General features: G+C 40.3%; 1 protein-coding gene and 1 long non-coding RNA gene across 5 annotated transcripts in view; one reads left to right on the forward strand and one right to left on the reverse strand.

The window, feature by feature from the left end:
• Positions 1-16032, reverse strand: part of LOC147140163 (uncharacterized) — a 97818-nt gene extending 81786 nt beyond the window's left edge. For 2 of the 4 annotated variants that reach the window (XR_015088561.1, XR_015088563.1), the window contains exons 1-2: positions 15522-16032; positions 6993-7094 (exon numbers count right to left, since the gene is read on the reverse strand). This is a non-coding gene — a long non-coding RNA (uncharacterized LOC147140163). The remainder of the gene's footprint in view (positions 1-6992; positions 7095-15521) is intronic. The other 2 variants (XR_015088562.1, XR_015088560.1) reach the window with 2 other exon arrangements.
• Positions 15253-22054, forward strand: cuedc2 (CUE domain containing 2). The gene is made up of 9 exons (XM_086044402.1): positions 15253-15400; positions 16139-16225; positions 16298-16441; positions 17364-17425; positions 17507-17637; positions 18316-18483; positions 18562-18626; positions 19935-19995; positions 20069-22054. Exons 2-9 carry the CDS (start codon positions 16152-16154, stop codon positions 20213-20215), a joined length of 852 nt encoding a protein of 283 aa, XP_085900528.1. The 5' UTR covers positions 15253-15400; positions 16139-16151; the 3' UTR covers positions 20216-22054.
• Positions 22055-22084: the final 30 nt, after the last annotated feature.

The following is a 22084-nucleotide window of genomic DNA, read 5'->3' on the forward strand; positions in this document are numbered from 1 at the left end:
TCGAGAGCTAGCTATTGCTTTTTTAGTGAAACGCGTCTATATGAATCCAATTAACATTAAATTAAGGTGGCAAAATGGCGACCAGCCGCAAGTTGTTGCCGAATGAATGAGGGGCTCATAAAAAGACATGATGGAGTCGATAAGGAGTGTGGAGAAGTCTATTTATTAAGACGTCGACATTATATGACGCTCTGAAACAAGGGCTAGAGGCGAGGCATTTATTTGTTTGGACGCCGTGCGCTACCGAGAAAAGTGCTGAGCGGACGCTTTTATCGAAGCCGTGGAGAGAGGAGCCTCTTGAAAAGGCACAGAGGCGCTCGCTGGCTTCCTTGAGTAGACACAGACAGACTGCTCCAGGTTAACCGGTTTTCTTAATGTCGCCACGCTGGCCAAGTTTCTTTCGGGGGGTGAAAGTCAAACAGGGCCCGGTGAAAGACTTCATCGGCCATTAGTGGAACGGAGGTGGGGGGGGGGGGTTAAATGGCTCTCCTGCGAGCAAGCGGTTAAAGCAGGGCGGGATAAAGGGCCTCTCCACACACACTTGCTCAGACAGATTAGCAAAGTGACGCTCGTCTCGAGGACGGAAAATGTTTGTCCGCGCACTGGAGAGCACTCGGCGGTGTCACCATTACGTGCATCGGCAGGAATTAGCACAAAGCTGTGGCTCGCCAGCAATTAAAAAAAGCTCACACTGATGCATTATTTGGGGGCGCCGCAGGAAAGGGGCGGGGAACCGATGGCCCGTAGGCCGAATACGGCCCGCGAGAGCGTTTGGATCGGATGCCCCTCGATGCCATTTTGGAAATGAGTAAAGCCTCATAGGAACGGTTATAAAAAGCACAAAAACGCGACTGCACTCTGTTTTTAACTTGTATCAAATATGGCAAGGAATTAAACAGCTTGTGCATCATGGTAATTCAATGGGCATAGTGACGCTCGTTCTGTTATGCGCACAATGGGCACTGGGGGGCAGTATAACACATACGGGCATATTACACGGATTTGGTAATGAAACAGACGAAACATTCTTGGCAGAAGATAAAGACTATAGGAGTGTGAGTATTGTTGTATGGTTTGCCTGCATGTGTTGCTAAAGCCTGCGTTCAAATACGAGTGGTTTAGAAGTTCACACTTAGCGCAACATCAATGCGAGTTTCTTTAGCCTGCCTATGACGTTTTGTATTGTTTGTTAGCATTAAGCTAGTGGACTTTTGTAAGAAAGTTGATGTGGTTTGGTTAAATACACAATGTGTGATTTTAATTTAGTTTTAAAGTAACATATTTACATTGTCTTTTGTGGTGTTTTTATTTTAATTTTGAAATACTGAGCCATTTTTAATTATCATTATAAAACATTATGGCGGCTTTGGGGGGGGAATGGCATTTCAACTCATATTCTTGAATTTAGGAAGACCTTCGGAAGCTTTTATAACATTTGAAATGGCTTACCACTGCAACAGGTCAATCAAGATTAAGTGCAGAAATTACGTTGCACAATTTCGACTGAAACCAGGCTTTCCAAAATATTTAAAGTCACACTTCTTCATCCCAACCAAATTGTTTTGAGGGGCGAAAAAGACATGAAATGCACATTTTGCTCATTTTACTCTTGCTTTAAGTATGTTGCCACCCCGTCTTGGAAAAAAAATTCAAACTCAACCTCCTGCTTACTTTTTGAGCAAGGGGGGCGGAAACCTGCACGGAATCACAACTTTGCGTATTGCCGGCGGCACCCAGGCCCTGATTGCTTTGCAGCCAAGAAGTAAATGTTACATGCTCAGTTAGCAGGTGAAACCAAGCAGGCAGATGTGTCTGCAGCCTCAGTAGACACTCACCGGGCCCTGATGCTGCCTGCCCGCGTGTGCGACACACTTCCTAGCCAAGTCAGCGGCTCAGGAGCCAAGTTGCTGAGCAGGTGTATGTGTGAGGAGAATCCAAGAAATGTAGCAAAAGGACAAAAATACACACCTTCAAGACTTTTCCCTCGCGTGTACGTTTCCCAACCTTTTTTGAATTCCCAAAAAACTTCAAAGCAACCCGCCATGTAAAAATGTCACAAAAACGTATTTACAGTATACCGTATATTGAACTAATAATGTACTTAAATGTGAAATTTTGGCCTCGTTAGATGAACACAGAGGTCATGTTCCGTATTATGAACGGCAACCGACATTTTGCCAACTGACATTTTCTTGCGTCGCTCCACTTCAGTTGCTCCGCCTAACACGTTTGCCCCTCCCATGCAGCCGAACCACCAAAATATTACGAACACCTCAGTTCCACGCCAGTGAAAACATTGTCGGCTGATTTTTGCCAATTCCCCCCCAAAAAAGCTCAAATTGGCCAGCTGATCAGTCAGGCCCTAAAATTAAGAATAGGATCCATATCTTTCGTGCACCAAAAAGCAAATACAACTTCTGTCGTGTCGTGCCCGTTTGTTATGGGGCAGGGTGGGCAAAGTGAAGGAGGAGCCAACGGCACGTTGGCCGTTGGGCCGAGAACATAATAGCCCTCCTTCTGAGGGTATGTAACCGTAGACCCTCATAAAGTCCCGGCCCGCAAATAAAGAGCCACGCTCGGCTCGCGTTTCAACAACAAGGGTCGGTATTATGCAACTCAAGCTCTGGTTTGACGAAGGCCACCAAATGTCAGAGTGCAACAAGTGCACGCCGCACCCATTCAGACGCGGCATGATGTACATGGCGAAGTAAGAAGCGTTACAAGATGGCGAGTTATACTAAACTACAATGCATGGGAAAAAAAAAAAAAGAAAAAAAAAATGCAATTTGTTCTTCAATGAGGAGGAATAAGTACTTAATATATTTTGTCACAGTTTCTCATTCAAGTCAATGCACGTTGTGCTGCTTATTCTGGTGCGTGCAGCTTGGCCACCAGGGGGCAATATAAAGACCGATTCATACTTTTTTCACGTTGGCTTTCTTGCCTGGATACTGCAACCAATTATATAGCAAGGCATTTCCTACCTAGAACTCCAGTGGGATTTGTGTCGTTGCAGAGGATCAAGAATACAGGTTAGAACTGTGAGTCTCCATGTTTTGCTTGCAAAAAGTCACACGACCAAACCCAGATGTGATTGTTTGCTACCTGAGCAACTGTGATGTCATTTTTCAGTCGACAGTAAGTGGCAAAATGCGCCCCCCCCCCCCACCCCGAGATGGATAAAAACGTGTGGCAGCAATGTGGTTGTTTTAAATACACATGGAATTCTCTTTGTTTTCGGTTTAGTTTGACAGTAAACTTGAACTGAGAGTGGCAATAAAGATAGCCATCTCACCTTATCTCGAAGAACTCGTAAGGCGGGTCATTTGTATCTCACGGCACCACTGTATGTTTGTATGATGTAACAAAAAAAATTAAAGATCAAAAGAGTCGATTTTGGAAAAAAATCTGTCACGTAAAGGGTCGTCGAACCGCATTTTTCTTAAAATAGCTTTCCCAACGCAAACATTAGTCTGTATTGTGTCAATAGTTTGCAACCAAGCAATGACTACGGGATCTTTTCTTTGCACATTTCAGGCCTCCCCGTTGCTTAAGGTTGTGACCCCACTTTTGAGTTTTCCCGGGGCTGCTGGGTTAATGAAGTAACAACAAACCGGGCCTGCGGCTAATTTGGAGTGGCACTTCCTGCACCCCCCACCCCCCTCCCCCCCCCTCGTCTCCACGAAGACGTATTTCATTTTCTCTTATCTCTGCCTCAGTCATGTGGCTTTCCGCATGGACGCCCATGTCTCCCCCAGTTGCAGGACTAATGGAAACTTCGTTAATGTCATTAATCTGCCGACCAGGACACGGACCAAACATGTTTAACCTTCCCGGTGCAGGCCGAAGCCGCAGCGAGTGTCCGCGCACTGTAACGTTCTATAAAGTGTAACACGGCCGCTTCAGTCAAACGAGGACGTCGCTTTAACTTACCCAAACATTTAGCAACATCTACAAAGTAGTCCAGTCTGTTCCATGACGCTGATTGACTTTCAGGTTGTTCTGATCCCACCGCCCCACTACAAAACCATTCATCTGTTCCGGGTTCACCCCCCCCCCCACAAAAAAAATAAAATTGCAGGGTGTTTTTTTTTTTTAATGAGAAAAATATATCATCTTTATAAAAACATAGTAATGATATCATTACATTGAATACAAAAAATTGCCACATTCATGATGTGTACAACATGGCCACCAGGGGCCAGTGTAATACAGACATACAATATAGACTGAGAGAGAGACACACAGACATCACAACATCCGGGCAGTGTTAATAGTCATTCTTCACAGAGGATCAAGAAAATGTGCCTGTGAGTATTAGTACTTCTGTCTACAAGTGTTGCTCCACCGCCTATGTTCAAATATTTGTTGCTTGGAGGGCAAGTGAAGAGTAGTGTGACTGCATAAAAAATTACTGAAAAGAAAAATTTGGAGTTGACTTCCACTCCAAATGGTTACTATAACACCACAACACTGAAGCTATTCGTCTACGGTGTTTGTTAGCCTTCCTAAGGCAAACCAGTATCGTTGTTTGACAGTAAACTACAAGTTGGAGTACACTATGAAGAAGAATTTACACCTGGTTGAGTTGAGTTCACTGCCACCGTACAGGATTCATATTGTGAAAAAAATATATCTAAATATATTTGCCAAGTAAAAACTTGATCAAACGACGGCTCGTAATCGAGTTTCCGATTCTGTTGAAATCAAACAAACAAACGTGCATAACGAACGATAGTCTGAACTCCAGTTGTGTCTTTGAGGCGGTCCCGCTTGGCCGAACTGCCTTTTTTTTTTGGGGGGGGGGGGGGGGCGCTCGACTTGGGATGTTCCACTGTATCTCTGTTATTTCTTTTCCAATCAGCCTCACTCGAGTGAGCCGGCCCTTTCTACATGACAGCACGCTCACTTCCACCATGCACATTCAAACAATGGCAATGTCAAAAGACTGCTTAATGACTAATCAGGCGGCTGTGATTCATTCCTCATTCAAAGCCGCCCCCTTATTCACACATTCCAGCCGCTCCATGAATGGACACTCTCAGCCCTGCATGGCATATACTTTCATTCATAAAGAAGAAAACAGGAGAAGGGGGAGCAAGGTCGTTGGTTGGGGGGGGAAGAAAAAAAAAAAAAAAAAAAGAGAGAGAGAAACCTCACTGGAAGGATGGGTAACCCAGGGGACATTATTTTCTTTTGTGTGGCACTCAGCTTATGGGGCCAAATGCCAGCAGGCTTACTCGCACACTGTCTGTCTGTGTGTGTCCCTCTTTCCTTTGCACACAGTAATTAGGAGGATCTTAATTGAGAAGGGGTTTATTAGTGTCTGAGGAAGGCTTTAAACGTCACTTTAATTAAGGGGGATTCGGCAGACAGCTTGTGTGGCGATGTCACCCATTTTATAAAATCCTTGTTTGGGCACAACGGGGAAAATAGAAGTGGGTCTTTAAAAGGAAGGCAGGGGAGGGAGTGGGGGGGGGGGGGGCAGGGGGCTTTCCAGGGGAGGTTGTCTAGACCTGCGGTCAGACACAGAAAAGTTAGTCTGACCCTGGCTGAGCATCCAGATGACGGCATTATCTGCGAGGAAATTGCGCGCGTGCAACGTGTTGTGCAAAAGCGAAGCAAATGGGGCCCAACAAACCGCCTCGCCCGCTTTAAACTCTTCCATTCAAAAGATAACCTGGCTCGAAACATTCCAAAGGGGGGATTAATTTATTCTCGGCATATCCTATGGCCACTCATGCAGGATATAAAATCAGAGATTATTTCCTGCTTGGTTAACCCGCATCCGGCCAGCCGCTCGCACAAAGCCACTCTAATGTTACCATTAGTTATGCTCCTCTGGTGGCCAAAAGATTGATCCCAGACACTTGGAATCCAATAAATGTGTACATGAATGGTCGGGGGAGATAACGCGTTTCCCGCAGATGGCGAGAAAGGGCGATCTGCGTTTGGACGTGATTGAAAAAGCATGAATGATATTACCGGCGTGTAAGATTATTCGGTCTACTTTTGGATGTAACATTATTGACACCTACGAGGGGGCCAATTGAAAATGTTACACTACAAAGTTGATGTGTTTTTTTTTTTTCTTTCAATGATAAAAATAGCACTTTATTATGTTGTACTTTAGAAAAGTATTCACTAATGACACAATTAAAATCGAAAACAATTAAACAGTGCTGGTGCACACACCTTGGCCACCTACCAATATACATGGAGAAAACACAATTATATCCGTCATTCTTCGCGGAGGATCAAGCGACATACGTTTGATATTTATTAGGGCCCCACTGATATGGATTTTTTTTATTAGCAGATGCAGATTGTGATATTTGGCAAAATTAAATTCTGATAATTGATTGATCATATGATTCATTAAAAAATAGATCATGAATAAATTACAGGCAGAACAGTTGATTGTTGTTTTAGAATGGTTTGCACTTTTGGACTTGTTTAACTTTACAACAAGGAGAAAAATCTGCAAAAATCTGCCAATTTTTTTTTTTGGCGGGGGGCAGCCTCGCCCATGACGCACCTAATAATTTGGTGGCTGAAAGTAGTCTGCGCTCGGCGTAAAAATAGGCGCATCTTCATTTCCGTGCCAGGGGCAAGCGCAACTCGCAATTTGACTACTTTGTTTTCTGTTTAGTTTGACAGTGAACTTCAACTGAAAGTGGTACTAAACAGCTTCAATCAGGTTTTTTTTTTGAAGAATTGTTTACAAATTACATTTGCCAAACTTGTGAAGTGAATGAACTCACTGCCGCCATACAGCGATCGCATCTCGAGTTTTAGCTCCCAAGTCAAAGCGAAATATCGCGCGAACAATAGTTAGCATCTTGAAAAACTCTCAAGTTAGGTCACTGGTATAACACCATATTAAAAGAAGGCCCCCCCCAGCAATAAGACAATCGAGGCCCCCCCCTTCAGTCACAATGCACACAAGTGAAAGAGCAGCTCTCAATGACCACAAAACAACATGTACTCACTCATAAAAGCCAGTGTTGTCACAGACATCATGGGGCTATAAACGTAGTCTTCCACAATAACCGCAGCTGCCGGGAGCCCGCGTTGGGAATCTGATAATGGGCCTGAGGGGAAACGACAACGTGCTCAGAGAACAGGGATTGTCTGCAAGACAGATAAGAAGTCGCACTGATGGCTTATCAGCTAGTTTATGGGGTGTCGCTATACGGTGAAAACACTCACCTGTTCAGGCAGGGAAAATATTTTTTTTTTTTTTAAAAATCATAGCATCACACCTCCTACTCTGTAGTCATGCTACGCTAGGTCATTTAAATAGACATCATTTACACTTTTTGAAATGTGGGAATATTTGTTGCTGCTGACAAAATAGACAATTATCTCCGTAAAGTTGGGAACATTTGTACTAAAAATATCAAATGAACAAATAATAAAAAGTGCCACTTTAAATGAGTAAAAATGCTCTTCTAGCTAATCGAACAAAGCCCCAGAAGCAATACAATGTTCAAACAAATTTGGGGAGTAAAAAAAAGGGGGGGAAAAAAATAAATAAATTTAAAAAAAAAAACTGACCATCAATAAATGGATTAATTTGAAAGTGGGGGAAAAAAATAGACAGTGGTCATAAGGGTTGGCGAGAATTTTGAGAAATTTTATGCTATGTAGAAAATGGAGTGAAAAATAATCTTCAGAAATTAATTTAAATTTTAAAATTCAATTGTGTGTTTTCAATTCCAAATACCCTTGACTTGAACTTTTGTGCGTTTTGCCTTTTTGTATATTTTGGGGAAAGCCACCACCGAAGAGTACCGGTCATGGCAAAATGTGTGATGGCGACAATGGAACCAAAAACAGACATTTATTGTGGCAAAGAAAATGTTCTGGCTGCTCAGTGCTATGTAAACAAGATAATGGATGAAATAGAAATGACAAGAACACGTTATTAGCTGGATGCCATGTTGAACATCGTCGCTGTCAGGCGGAAACTGAGTATGGCTAAATATGGTCTATTGATATATTTTTTTCCACAAATCGATACTATTGGCCCGCCCCCATGACTTGATTAACTAAAGTAAAGTATTGAAAACAGCAAGAGAACAAATATATGACACTGATGGTGAAGTGTTGTAAAATTCCGCCTCTTCCCTCACCTCGGGAGGCGTGCGGTTTTACGTTGCCTCAGGATCGAAAGTGTGATGTTTACTTTAGACAATTATTTAAAATACTGTAGTTATGTTAGATATATTTGAGTAAGTCTGTTTGGTCAAAAATGGAGAGTTGTAATGCTTCGGTGCACCCGACGATATACAATTCATCAAAATAATGACTTTTGTTATGCTATATCATTCAAAGTGTGCGTAGTCTTTTTTTTTTTTTTTTTTACTTCAATGACTGTTAAGAATCTTTCAAATGCGACATAATCATCACATGTATAGTTAAGAATAAGGTTTTGTGCCTGGAGAAAAAAACAACAAATTTCATTGACATTTTTGGAGGGGCAATAAACGTTGAAACAACTTGGAAGTCAACCCGCGTCACATTGAAGATGCACTGCGTTCGACTTTGGGGTTGCCACGACTATGCTCAGGATGCTTGAGTGCATGCTTCCGCGTGTGTTTCAGCGAGAGCCCACTGAAATGACTGCAAGCAGGTCCTTGACTAAGATAAATGGCAGCTAACGGGGAGAACACAGAGGTGATGTGCCCCGCGGCGTTTACAAAAGAGGCGCTGTGAAAACACTTCCTGTGTAAGCAGCAAATGCTGAGCCATTATAAAGACAAAAACAACTCTTTTACAAATCTAAAATTCACATTTTAGCAATCCGGTAGGTGTTAATTTGCCTAAGATTGCACAAAATCCCTCAAACTCATATCACCACCTTGATTGTTTCAGATACAAAAGCACACTTTGTAAATTTCAATTTTCCAGTAGCTTTCCCTATCAGATAACTGCATCGCCATGAATAATTCATTTTTTTGTTTATGTTATCGTCTTCAGGCAGCTTGTCCAACCCATACAGGGAAAGAACTGCCAACCAAATTTCATCTTACATTATTTGCTGCCGTACAAGTTAACTTTTAGATGAACCAACGGCGCTCCACGCCGTGTATAACGTTTTCCTCCCGTATAAAACGGGGTGGGAAATTGTCTTCCATTCCCCAGAAATGATCACAACAAATGACTGAATGTCTGAGACGGAGGCCGCGAATGTCTGACGGCGCTTTGCACAACAGATGTTTTTACAGAGGGGCGTCTTCTCTCCGCTGAGCAGTCTCACACATGAGAGACCCCCAAAAGCTGCAGATAAACGTCCAGAAAAATCAACATGTAAATTTGTAACTGCCACATTTCAGACTGGCGGGCCCCACACTTCTTTTCAGCAAAAAAAAAAAAAAAAAAAGGGGGGGGGGCATATCTGTATTATAGACTTTACATGCGAGGCATGGAATGTGAATTTCAATACAAGAAAAAAAAAAGCAACAACACTGTTATGTGTTATGGTGAAAAGATAAGTCTCTATCGATCCAGGTTGTGGGCAAAGGCTGCACTATTGACAGGAAGACAGAAGACGTCGGAGGGGCGATATTTCATACATTTGGTCTGTTCACTCCATCACTGTGAAAGGGCTGGGTTTTTTTTTCCTCTTTTCCTGGGCTGTATATAATAACACGTGTGCTCTTTATTTCCCTCAGATCAATGGTAATGTGGGGGGCAAAGATGGATGCTGCGGACAGGTTAACCTATCGACTCAACGGAGTCACACGGACCGAGGCGAAGGGGGCCGAACCGTTTTCTGACGACGCGCTAACATAGTCGTACACGGAGTTGGCCCACTAAATTGTATCAGAGGCAAGAGTATACACACTGAGAACTTTCTTGGTATACCATTGGCGACGACAGTAATTTTATCATCATTTTTTTTTTTTTTCCATTATCTTCCATAAGGCGTAGAAGAGCAATACTCAATAAAGATATTAAATTGGGCAAAATGCATATAAGAGAATATAGTCTGAATATTGCAAGAAGTTCTCATATGATAAGTAGTATAGTCACACTGTAACAAGAATACGTTCATAATATTCAAATAATAATATATGAATAAGGAAAAAATTGCAGGGTCACGGGATTAAAGTTGTAATGTTACAGCGGTAAATTAAAAAATAAATAAAAAGAATAAAGTGCTGGCTTTATAAAAGAGACCAAAATAAATTCTTTACAGTACGAGAATACAACCCTTCTTTGTAAACTACTAATTGCAGTTAAGATAATGCGTTTGATTATAATTTCCTGTCATCTTTTACAAAGTGTGTTAGGGCAACAGAGTAAAAATATGGTAGGCAAAAGTTAAGTTACGATAATACAGTTGGAACATAAGAATGTCTAATATTAAAGAGTGAATTTTACAAGAATTTGATGTTACAAGTGTTGATAAAATCGTTAATATACAAGTCGTAATGTTAAAATAGTAATATTACTGTTAAAAACAGTAAGTCATAATGTTACAATAGTCAAGTAGTAATGTTTACAAGAAAAAAGTTGCCGTGCTATGAGAATATTTATTTTTTTTAAACAGTACAGCTACCAGAATAAAATGTGACAAAAATACCTTCATGCAGCGTTGTGAGAAAATCGTAATGACACAAAAGTAAAATACCAACATTACGAGAAAAAAAGTCAAGCGGTTATGACATATACAAGTCGTAATGTTACAAGAAAGCATTTATAATACAAGAAAAAGTCAGAAAGCTACGGAATGACATTGTGTGATCTACTTTTATTTTGATGGAAAAATATTGTATTCATACACATGCAATATAGAATTTTATGTACTGTATCTGAATTAGCCAGTCCGTGTAAAATTCTTAAAACGGACAGCTGGCCGTGTCATTTTGTTAGCACAAACCAAATTCAATTTTTAATGACACAAATCAGTGGTGCAGATTGCAGATTTGAAACTCAAATTGTGCCTGTCAAAAATACGAGCAAGTGTGCAAGACATTAGTAGTCTGCACTGTATTTTTTTCCCCCTCCCCCTTCTGTATATGTTTTGACCACAACGTTTTGAAAGTCGTACTCGATTTGTATGGACACTATTCTGTTTTGTTTTTTTTAAACATTTACACTCAATTTAAAACTAGAATTGTGTCAATACAAATGTGTACCTCGGGTCGGGGACATTGAACGAGGAGGGCGTTAAGTGGCAATGAGCCGACTGGAGACAACTTCCTGAAAAGGGGACAGGAGGCAGACGGGAAGACAGGCTAGGCCCACATAGGTGGCCCGGATCTGGATCAGGTCAAGCTCGCACTGGGAAAACATGCCAGCTAATCCATCTCCTGTCCCTTCAAGTCGACAAGCAATGTCCAAAGTAAAAAAAACGACTGCCGACTTTGACTTCGCGTGTTTTCATGAGGAGTTTGTCGCAGCGACACAATACCATTTAAAATGGTTTTCGGAAATGAATTAGAAGAAGATTCTGATTAAAGGGAGCATGATTATGAAGGAAACCTCGTATTGCGAAACTTCTGGTTAATTAAACCGTTCTGTGCTTGAATTCACACTGTAAATGCCCCTTTATGATGCTCCCAGACAGCTCCACTAAGTGAAATTTGGTTTTCAACAAACTCGCCCTGCAAATAATGTGCTGATATGATCTCTGTGGCGTGGGCGTTTCAGCAGAAACTATATCGAATAATTCGAAGCCATTATATTACGGATGCAATGCTACACATTGGCTCGGAAAATACAATAAAATCCAAATATGAAGTCACTGTAGCTGAACTGCAAATTGTACGTTAATAGAATAATACAGCTCGAGCAGGCAGCTCTGAGCGTTATTGTCTAAAGTTGGGTAAAGGGTAATTAATTTGGCTCATTCAATGTTTTCTTGATGAGAATCGTAATTTATCTCCCCCCCCCCCGCCCCCCAACCCCTCCCCTTTCGCTCAGACATCCACGCAGTCGACCCCCAGTCGTCATTGTCTGAATGTAAATGGAAATGTGTGCCGCTCGTACAATATCCACATTCAGAGCACCGGCTCAACATTGTTGAATGACATGCTTGGTTTTGCCCGGGGCATAAAAGGTGCACAACACTGCAAACGCGCCATGAGCACATGTTAAGGTTTGACTTGCACTTGGAAGTGACGCATCGTGCCTATGTTTATTGGAAATGTTTTCTTCAATGTTTGTGTGTTTGGCAATAACACAATAAATCATTGGCACTTGTAGCATTAGGGTTTGACTTACACTTGTAAGTGGCACATTAATGATTGCTTAATTTGAGCGTCATCACACACTATTGAAAGTATGAAAAACAAAATCATCAAGAAAAAAAGCAGCAATAAAAGACATCATTCGGTTGTGATGAAAATGAGGAGGACAGCCAACACTTTGTAGTACTAGCCCTTTGTTTATATCCTATTAATCACAATAACAGGTTATTCATGTAAAATATAGGAATACACTGTTCTATAAATGTATCCAAATTATCTTATCATATATATATATTATTTTAAATGTTACATTTTGTTGGTTGGTGTGTGCGCATACAAAGCAATAAAACCATGAAAAACATCAACATACAATAATCACCTGTGCTTGTTTCTCATTGGATACGACCGCTCTTCTCTTTTCTAATTATGACTCAACGTAGCTGAAATGTGGTCAATTACGTAAGCATATATTGCAAAGAGATTTGTTAGGCCCAGCCAAAGCATTATTTCCGTCACACACTTGCTGTAAATAAAGCTAAACCAATCAAGTAATCGGTCCGTGAATTCTACCCCCCCCCCCCCCCCCCCGGAAAAAATGGTATACAATTATATCGTACTGTAAATATACAGATAAGTATTAAATGGAAGTAAACAACATTGCCATTTGTTCAGTACAGTATTTCCTGGGGACAAATCATTTTGGAGGATTAAACAAATTGGCATTTGTTCAGTACAGTATTTCCAGGGGATAAATCATTTTGGACGGGGAAATTCCACTACTATATTCGCCCTGTAGAAAAGCAGTAATCTTAGTTGCCTTCTAAATAAAATTCGACCTAAATTTGAATGGGACATGTACAATATACACTTCCACATCGTTGATGTTTTAAGGATGTTTCAAAAAGCCTAAGTGGATGAGCTCCAGTTGTTATTAATAACTCCATGCTGCCACCTTGTGTCTGTATGTTTCCATTGCACCCCCAACTTCTGCCAATAATATGGATTATTGATCATTTTACTCCTACTGTAAATTCATTGCAGCGCAACACTATGCAACTCTGGCAGTGTTGTTTGCATTGAGCCTATTGTCTTTACCATGCATGCTTTTTAATTAGATGATAATGCACTAAGAGCGACACTGAATATCATCTAGACCTGCTTAAAGTTTACAAAAAAAATTTTAAAAAACACCAGTACGTCGTGCACATACAGTAAAATTGTCAACAACAACAATGAAGTAGAAGAACAGATTAAATTGCTTAACCATACAAAAAAAGTACACGTTTTAAATACACAACAAAATGGTGATCATAATGTAACTAAACAGAGGTACAGTAAATAATTAAAAAGTCTAAACAACCCGGTTCAAATGCCACATTTGAATTTCAACTTTTTCGACGATTTAATTTGATCTATAACCTTTACAACTCAATTGGAAATAAATAATTTCTCAGGGAGAGGGGCTATCACTGTGTGGTCATGTATATTTCATTTGATTGGACGCCAACCTCACCTCAGATTGCGCAATCGCTCGTAAAAAGCTGAAAGACAGAAACAGCACCATCTATTGGTAAAACTGCTCTACAACAAAAGAGGTCTTTTTATTTACTTATATCTCTATGTTTTCGGACATGTTTAATATGCATTCTGATTTTCCATAGCCATTCTAATGCATTTAAGTTTTGTGTGTTACATTTTTAAGTCTTGCTGATCACATAAAACCGCTGATAAAGTTTGAGGTGATGCACATAGGATTCTGCCTCCACACTGTGGCAAGCAGCCTCCTCCACTGACGCTTTTTTTTCCACAACACTAATTTAATGAGCAACCTTTGAAACAAACAAAAAAAAGAAATGAGTGTATTCTTGTAGACTGAACTGCTCCAACTTGCTCAAGCTGCAATGAAAAATTATCTCAGGGTTCATAGAGAGTTCAGCCAAGTTTAGAAGCTGCTTTGTTATGAGAAGCATGTTCTATATTTCTCCTTGAAATGGCACATAAAGCAAGAGGAGAGCAAGGAGACAATAGAATTAATGATTAATAGGTTCATGTCCACATTAATAACAACACAGGCGAGGGTAACTGAGAGCAGGAGCAGATGACATCACTGATGTTGCCTCAGATAACACCACAGTCATCAAGTATGTATGTGGAACTTGTAAACGACATTGCTCTATGCCCATATGGATAAAGATGGCCCCGCCATACGACACTGAGGTTGTGAAACAGTGCTCGGCGCAAGAATACATTGTCATTTGGCACAAGGAATACTCAGTTAGTGCGGCATTAGTTTAATTTTAATGGCCTTGAAAGGCTTTTCATACTATTTTTACTTTATTATTTTACCAATGATTATGAAAAATGGTCACTGAGAGCCTTGTGAAGAGGTGGCCTTGACCATCCACCAACGGGGGACCATTTCACCCCTAACAATTAATTTTGGGACAGTCTATAGCACTTCAAGTAATCATTAAAACGTTTAACATCACTTCATGTCACAAAACTGCAACCACTTTTCATAAAAATGTATATGCAATATTCACTGGGTGAAAGTGGCCATGATTAGATTTTTTTGGGGGGGGGGGTGACATTAAATAACGTTAAGGTTTTTTTTCTCTCGCTCTCTCGCCTATGGGGAGGAAAATATTGGGACTATTGTCACAATATTTTCAGGGTGTTAACATGGGCATGAGTATATGTGGACTTGAATTCTGATAACAATCGATCACGGCTTTTGGACGTTAAACTTGAGTTTTAGACTGTCTTTGGTGTCCTCACGGCAAGAAAGACGCTCTCTAGAGGACTGCTGATTAGAATGAATACGAAGTTTAAAAGGGAAATCTCAAATTTTGAGGGGTACAATGGGGAAAATCTATGGTGATATGTAAACACCTGGGAATTGTTTTAAATTGTACTGGGAAAGCGTTCCTTCAAAAATATGAATGTGTTCTTCTTTTGCTTGTTTTATGAACCCAGAAGCACGTCAAAACACACACATTCCTATTATGCACTGCATTGGTCGAACAGAGGTGTTTACAATGTGAGGAAATGACGTCCCAATGTTGTGAATTGCTAATAAGCTTCCACGGTCACACACTGACAGCCACTTTGACTCAACCATTCTGCACTGAATCTCTTCTCAGGAATACATTAGAGGCAACGGGAGAGCCCTTCATGTCCTCACACTTCCGTACACAGTAAGTAAACTCGTCGTTTTGTTTAGAAAGCCGAGGACGCTCGTTTTGGTTAGCCTATTAGCTGTTAGCGAATTAGCTAACTAACGACTCCCTGATTGCTTGTTAACAAACACAAACTTACCAGTTATATCCCGTCAAAGTTGAAGGTTTCGATGGGGGTGACGTCGCCGAGTGAGTAAAAGTTGAGAAAAATCCCTCCGTCGTGGTGCTAATGTGCTGCAAACTAACATAAGAGGTTAGCATCGCTGCGTCGCTAACTTGCTAAGTGTACGGTTTGCTATCTGAGAATTGTTGCCGAATGACAAAATCTCAACACGTGCTGGTGTTTTAAGATTGATACGTGCATTGAGCTTCTTAATTTACACCAGGAGTGACCTGATTATTTGAATCAGGTGTGTTGGAATAGGGACGCGCCTAAAACAGACTGGATAGGGGCTCTTGAGGACCGGACTTGGGCACCTTGGTTTTATCAATAATACTTTCATCAATAATGAACGCACTTTTTGGTTGAATTGATACTGAGACAAGATACCTCGTACGCAAAGTAGTCTGCGCTAAATACTGTAGTCAAAATTCGAGGCCTATAAAAAAAAAAAAAACCAAAGCGTGGAAATAAATAGTTTTGCAACTTGTTCATGTAAGCGTGCCCTACATGGTCTGACGACAACGTGGGTGCGTTTGGTATGGGGTCAGCGTGACCACGCCCACACATGTCTTTGCATTTCGTCCTCTGTACAGTTAGAAAACCACCATGGACCTCCACAAAATCATCCACGGTGCGTTGCACGAGTTTTTACAGACTTACATCCCCGATGCAGATCTCAGGTAAGGTTCCTCCTACGTTTTATCGTGTGCGCTTGTTCGTAACGGTAACCTTCTGTATGCACTCGAACGCAGCACGCTGGACGATGTCCTCCTGTCCTATATCACTGGAGTTCTGGAAGATCTTGGTTCCCAGCAAAGTGTGGAGGAGAACTTTGACGTGGAGGTCTTTGCCGAGATGCTGGAAGCGTACATACCTGGATTTGCGGAAATTGATAGGTCAGAACAACACTTGAGACCACAGGGGTTAAACTCTGGTCTTGTGCTTTAGACCCTTTTGGTTAATAAGCGCACTTAAGGCCAAAAAATGCAATGACTTTGGCCTTTGATACTTGTGAAAGCCAAGTCAAATTATGTGACCATTTAAAATAGTTATGAAGGGACCAAAAAAATAAGTGCATTTATTTTTAATTAATCGGCTGATCGATTGGTTATCAGAACTTTATTCTGCCAAATATGGACCTCCAAAAATCCAAATCGGTAGGGCCCTAGTCACCAGATACTATAATAACATAATAACATGTCAGTGGTGTACATTTGTCAAACTATCACAAGGATCAAGAATTATAAAATACTTTGAAGTCTGCAGCTACAATAGAATCGAATATTCTAGAGATTACCCCATGAATTCATAATGTACCATGATTTAAAAAAAAAAAAAAAAAATTGCATTAATAAACAAAGTGTACACATTAGGTCCAGGTATTATTGTTGTCAACTTGGAATTGCCGTCCTAACATTCCACACTGTAATATCTGGAACATTGAATGTGTGTGGCTTTCAGAGGTGTGGCCTTGCCTGGTGAGTGTGGCGACTCAATGAATTGGAGTGTAGCGTTGGCTGTTATGAGCTCAGGTTGGCAGCTGGCTGTTAGCCACTCCGCGTGTTTAATGGCTAGGCATCAGTTGTGGCTTACGTGTGTATTTTCTTACCATTTGTTCAACAAAACGAAAAGACAGACTGCTTTGTCTCTCCTCGGTCACTTGCATTACACTACGTTCTAACTAGCGGTAGACGGCTATATATTAACTAACATCGATAACTTGTGCTGTGCGTTGATTCGTTCTTTAGAGTAAAGACATTGCTCTTTCAATGGAGTAAATTCCGTCCACTGTTGTAACTGGGTGTTTTCATATTGCAGTGTCAAAGTGTGTGAAATGATGTTTAGCCTGGCGTCCACACTAGCTACAGCTCGCACCTCAGGTACTTCTTCTTCTCTCTTTTCGTATTGTGCTTTCGCATGGCGCAGATTTATACTTAGCATGTGAACATGTTCCTTTCTAGTGGACGGAGAAAACAGCGTGCCAAAGCCCGAAGATGGCTCGTTGAAAACCGCCCCTCACTTATCAAGTGAAGCACCACCCGGCAGGGAAATGCAGTGCCTACAAACACAGACAGAGGGCGCCACAGCCGAGGTAATGCAGTAGTGAGAGCACGTCAATAACTTCAAAACATATTCTGTGGAAATTGCGTGAGAAAGCAAGAGCTGACTTGGAACTGGAATGATTGAATTGTTGAAATTTACAATGTCATACTCGAAGGTGGACTGGTTTGAATTGGTTGAAAAACATGGAAGGAGTAGGTAAGTATGTGAGATACCTATTGATTTAGGAGTTTTATTTTGACGATTTTGGGATGTGATAAAAGTTTTGTGTATGTCCGAGATGAGGAGAACATTTAGAAATTGCAATGGTTTGACTCGGTCAGGAAATGTGGAAGTGAGGGCTGAATATATAAATCACTTTTTAATTAGGGAAATGTGGGCATTTGGGGAGTGTGGCGGATACTTCCTAAAATATACGGAATGAGCCAAACAGTTTAAAGTTTGAACGGTTTAAATTAGTATAAATGTGTAAGGAGATCAATTGTAAAATGTCTGCATTGATTTGAAAATGTTTTCATGGAAAATGAGGAATATTTTGTTTTGTTTTTTTAATGTGGAAATTTGGGGAATGTGAGATGTAATTCCCAATATGAGCCGAAACAGTTTCAAGTTTGGCTAAGTTGTCAAATGCAGAAGAATGAGTTGAGTTTTGAAATTGTCTCCATTCATTTGAATGGGGATTATTTTCTGACCTCGTGCACGTTTTCAGATCCCAGTGTCCGAATTGGAAAGCCAGGAGCAGCACCTTCTAGAGATGTTCCCCAAGTGTAGTCTGTCCGAGGCCCGCAGCGCTCTGTCTATTGCCAAAGGAGATATGGAGGAAGCCGTGCGCCTAATCATCGAGGGCGACGTCCAACTCAGCCCCACGCCGCTCAACGTGAGTGTCCCCATTTTGCATCATTTGTCGCGTTAATGTCACTTGGAGAGGGCAAAAAAATCATTTCTCTGGCTTCAGGTAAATCAAGGGAAGAATATCTCCTCAGTGGCAGATCAGAAACTGAAAGAAAGCATCCTTGAAAAGTAAGTGATTGAGTAAAGTTACTTTCTGCATTTGACTCGTTTATTTTCATTTGGTAATTTATGAGGCAACTGGTAAAAAAATTATAATTTTGTCCTAAAAATGCATTCGTGTAAAGGCCACCATGTAAATAAATGGCTAATAATCTGTGTTTTTATTCATTTGTGAAAAATGGTTCAAACTGTGATTTCATTATAAAAATGCAGTTGAGTTTTGTAATTATTTTAATTAAATAGAATATATTTTTTAAATATATATTACGAAAGGCATTTTTTGCAAATAAAGACCTCTTCTTGAATAAACGCCAGTATTCTATGCAGTCGAGTCTTTTTATGGGATAGCATTCATTATATTAAAATGGTAGACAGTGTAAAAAATATATATTGTTATAAAAAGGCAATTGTACAAATAAAAGCCTCCACTCAATAAGTATATATTAATAAATACCACGTACTGACGTCAGTTTTTTTGGGTTGCATTATTTATTTGGGGAAAAGGGTCCGGAAACTAGCCTTTTTATTCTGAAAATGAATTTGCAAAAATAAAGGCCTCCTCTCTTATCCACACCTCACCCCTAATAAGTGCCTGGTATGCTCTACGGTTGAGTTAAATAGTTGTCTTAGTTGTAACATTAAACCCCCTACACCCTTGTAAACCTCTCTCTACAGTTGAGTTGATTATTTTATTTGTGCAAAAACACAAGTTCCGGCCTACTCTATAAAAGTCCTTACCCCGAATAAACGACTTGTATTATCTAAAGTTGATTTGATTATTTTTAATATACAAACAAAAGCCTCCTCTCTTAAAACCGCCTTCCACCTAATAAACACTTGGCACTATCTGTGCAGTTGATTATTTTAATGGCACAAATAAAGCCCTCCTCCCTCATAAACACCATATTCCTAATCAGCACCTGGTATTTTCTACAGTTGATAATTTGACTCAGACAAGTAAAGGCCCACTCTCTTGTAAACACCTAATTAATAATAAATGCCTGGTATTCTCTACAGTTGGTGTAATTATTTTTGTTGGACAAATAAGGGCCTCCACGCTCATGAACACCATACCCCAAATAAGCGAATAAGTTCTGATAAAAACCTCTTCTTTGACAAACACCTTACCCTTGTAAATGCCTAATACAATTTACAGTTGAGTCGATTATTTGAATTGTACAAATAAAGGCCTCATCACTAGTTAAATAAACTCCAGCGGGCCAAATTGCGCCACGTTTTAATGGTCACTTGTTGCTAGGAAGACCTCGTCATGCAGCGCAAAGCAAGTACAAAATGTAAAAGGGTGACGTTTTGCAGGTACATGCTGGTCGACAACGAAGAGGACAAGAAAACGCATCGACCCGTCGCCCCCAAAGAGGTACAAAGTCCATCCGTCTATTAGCCGTCCGCCTGGCCGGTTTTCACGCGCGTTCTGTTTTCAACTGTGGCAGGCTCCTAAAAAGCTGGTTCGCTACCACGGCAACCAGGTGGTGAGCACCAAAGGAGAACGTTATCAGGTGGTGAAGAAGAACGAGACGGACGACATGAAGAAGACGTACGTCAATCTCAAACCGGCTCGCAAATACCGATTTCATTGACAGCATGGCGGCTGAATGCACTGATATTATGTTGACTTATTTTGTGTTGTATTTATACAATTGCTCTGGTTTGAATTGGAACCCCGACCCCGGCCCCCCAACACAACGCACTCCCATATATAGTCAGCTTTTTTTCAATGACGTTGCCATGCTTTATACAGTGGTTTTCTGTTACATTTCCTTTTAAATTTTGGTCGGAATTCTATTTTTTGTATTATTATTATTATTATTGCATATTTTGTACCCTTTCGCTGTTTTTTTTTTGTTTTTTGTTTTTGTTTTGTTTTTTTAATCGTCCTTAACTTTTTGGAGTGTTGAAAGGAAGCAACAGTGTTCCCGCACCTATTTGTGATTCGCTACTTGCGAATTCGCCACTGCACCAAAGCCCTGTATAACGGAAAAGTAGTGCTTTGGTGCCATTTTGTGGCATCTGTATAGAATTACAGGTCATTTGTGGGGGATTTACTATAACAATTTGTCAAGTCCTAGTGGTGCTTTATATATTTTCTTCATATTTCAACTGCTTGTCCGTATGAGATCACTGACTTGTTGAATTTTTTTTTTATTTTTTTATTTTTTTTTTTTTTTGCTGTGCCGCCAAATCAAGAGACTGATGATTTCTGATCGTTTGCACTGTGGTTTGCCTCCAGATAAATAATGCATTATTACACACAATATTTTACATTGTATTGAACTAGACTTTCTGAGCACTCAGTGTTTTAGATTTGCGGGTATATTTATTATTAGATGACGAATTTTCTATAACTGCCCCATAACTCGCATAAAGGAGTTGCATCTGTACAGGTTAACTCATTCACTGCCATTGAATTTTCTTGTCTATTCACAGTACAGCCATTCAATCCCAGAAACGTATTTATATATTTTTCAAATTTTTTCAAACGTTAAGGGTAAAAGAGGGTCTGAAAATGTCTGTCAGTGAATGAGTTAAACACGCCTCTGTATCATTTCAAATGAAAAATAGGAAAGAGAAACAAATGTTGGTGCCTGATGAAAAACATGTAAGTAGGCATTGTGGGTTTATCCATAAGAAAACATTTTGGATAAAAATAACGCCCAAAAATGTGGAGACATGTTTTTATTGGACAATAAGCTCGATCAAACGTAACATTTGAAGACGCCTAGAACTTCAACATGTACAGTGGTGCCTTGAGATAACCGTTGAAAACATTCCGTGACCAAGCATCTGCTTTCCGTTCCAGCATCCCAAAAAACCAAAAATTTTATAATGTGTTTTTTTTAAATGAGAAAATTCATTCTATAGAATTGTATTTTATAAAACACAAAAAAATTTTGGTCATACTATTTTCTTCAGTTGAACGGATATTGACGTCACAACTCCTTAGCAGTAATATAGTGGTCACAAAGGATAAAGAATATATGCCTAAGTATTTTTTATATTTGTCTACATATAAGCTTTCGCATTAAGCTAGCGGGCTTAAAGGAGTCGGGTCACTCGTATCTCATGGCACCACTGTATTTATCACATTGCTGAGTGTGTGTATGTTCATTGTGAAAACTTTCAGGGTGTAACTTGATCTTCTATCATGGTATCTTTAATTGGTATTTTGTCAACTTGATTTTATTTTTTTAACTATTTAGAGTGAGCTGTAAGCCAATGTTGCACACTGGTCAATCGTATTTCTATTTCTACTGGATACTCTTTATTTCCCTAATTAAACAGCAGCAGTGGTGTCTGTGACTGACATGATGATCGGTTTTACTGTAACGCGTGCAGTGGCTATTGACTGAACTTGTAACCCTCCTTGCTTTGACAAAAACGCACAATTTATAGTAAAGACTAATTTTTTTAGACTACCATGTTTCTCTCATTTCATTTCTGCCTCCCCG

This window comes from Filicampus tigris, chromosome 11 (assembly GCF_054856515.1).
Source record: "Filicampus tigris isolate MCC_2025a chromosome 11, RoL_Ftig_1.0, whole genome shotgun sequence".
Taxonomy (NCBI): domain Eukaryota; kingdom Metazoa; phylum Chordata; class Actinopteri; order Syngnathiformes; family Syngnathidae; genus Filicampus; species Filicampus tigris.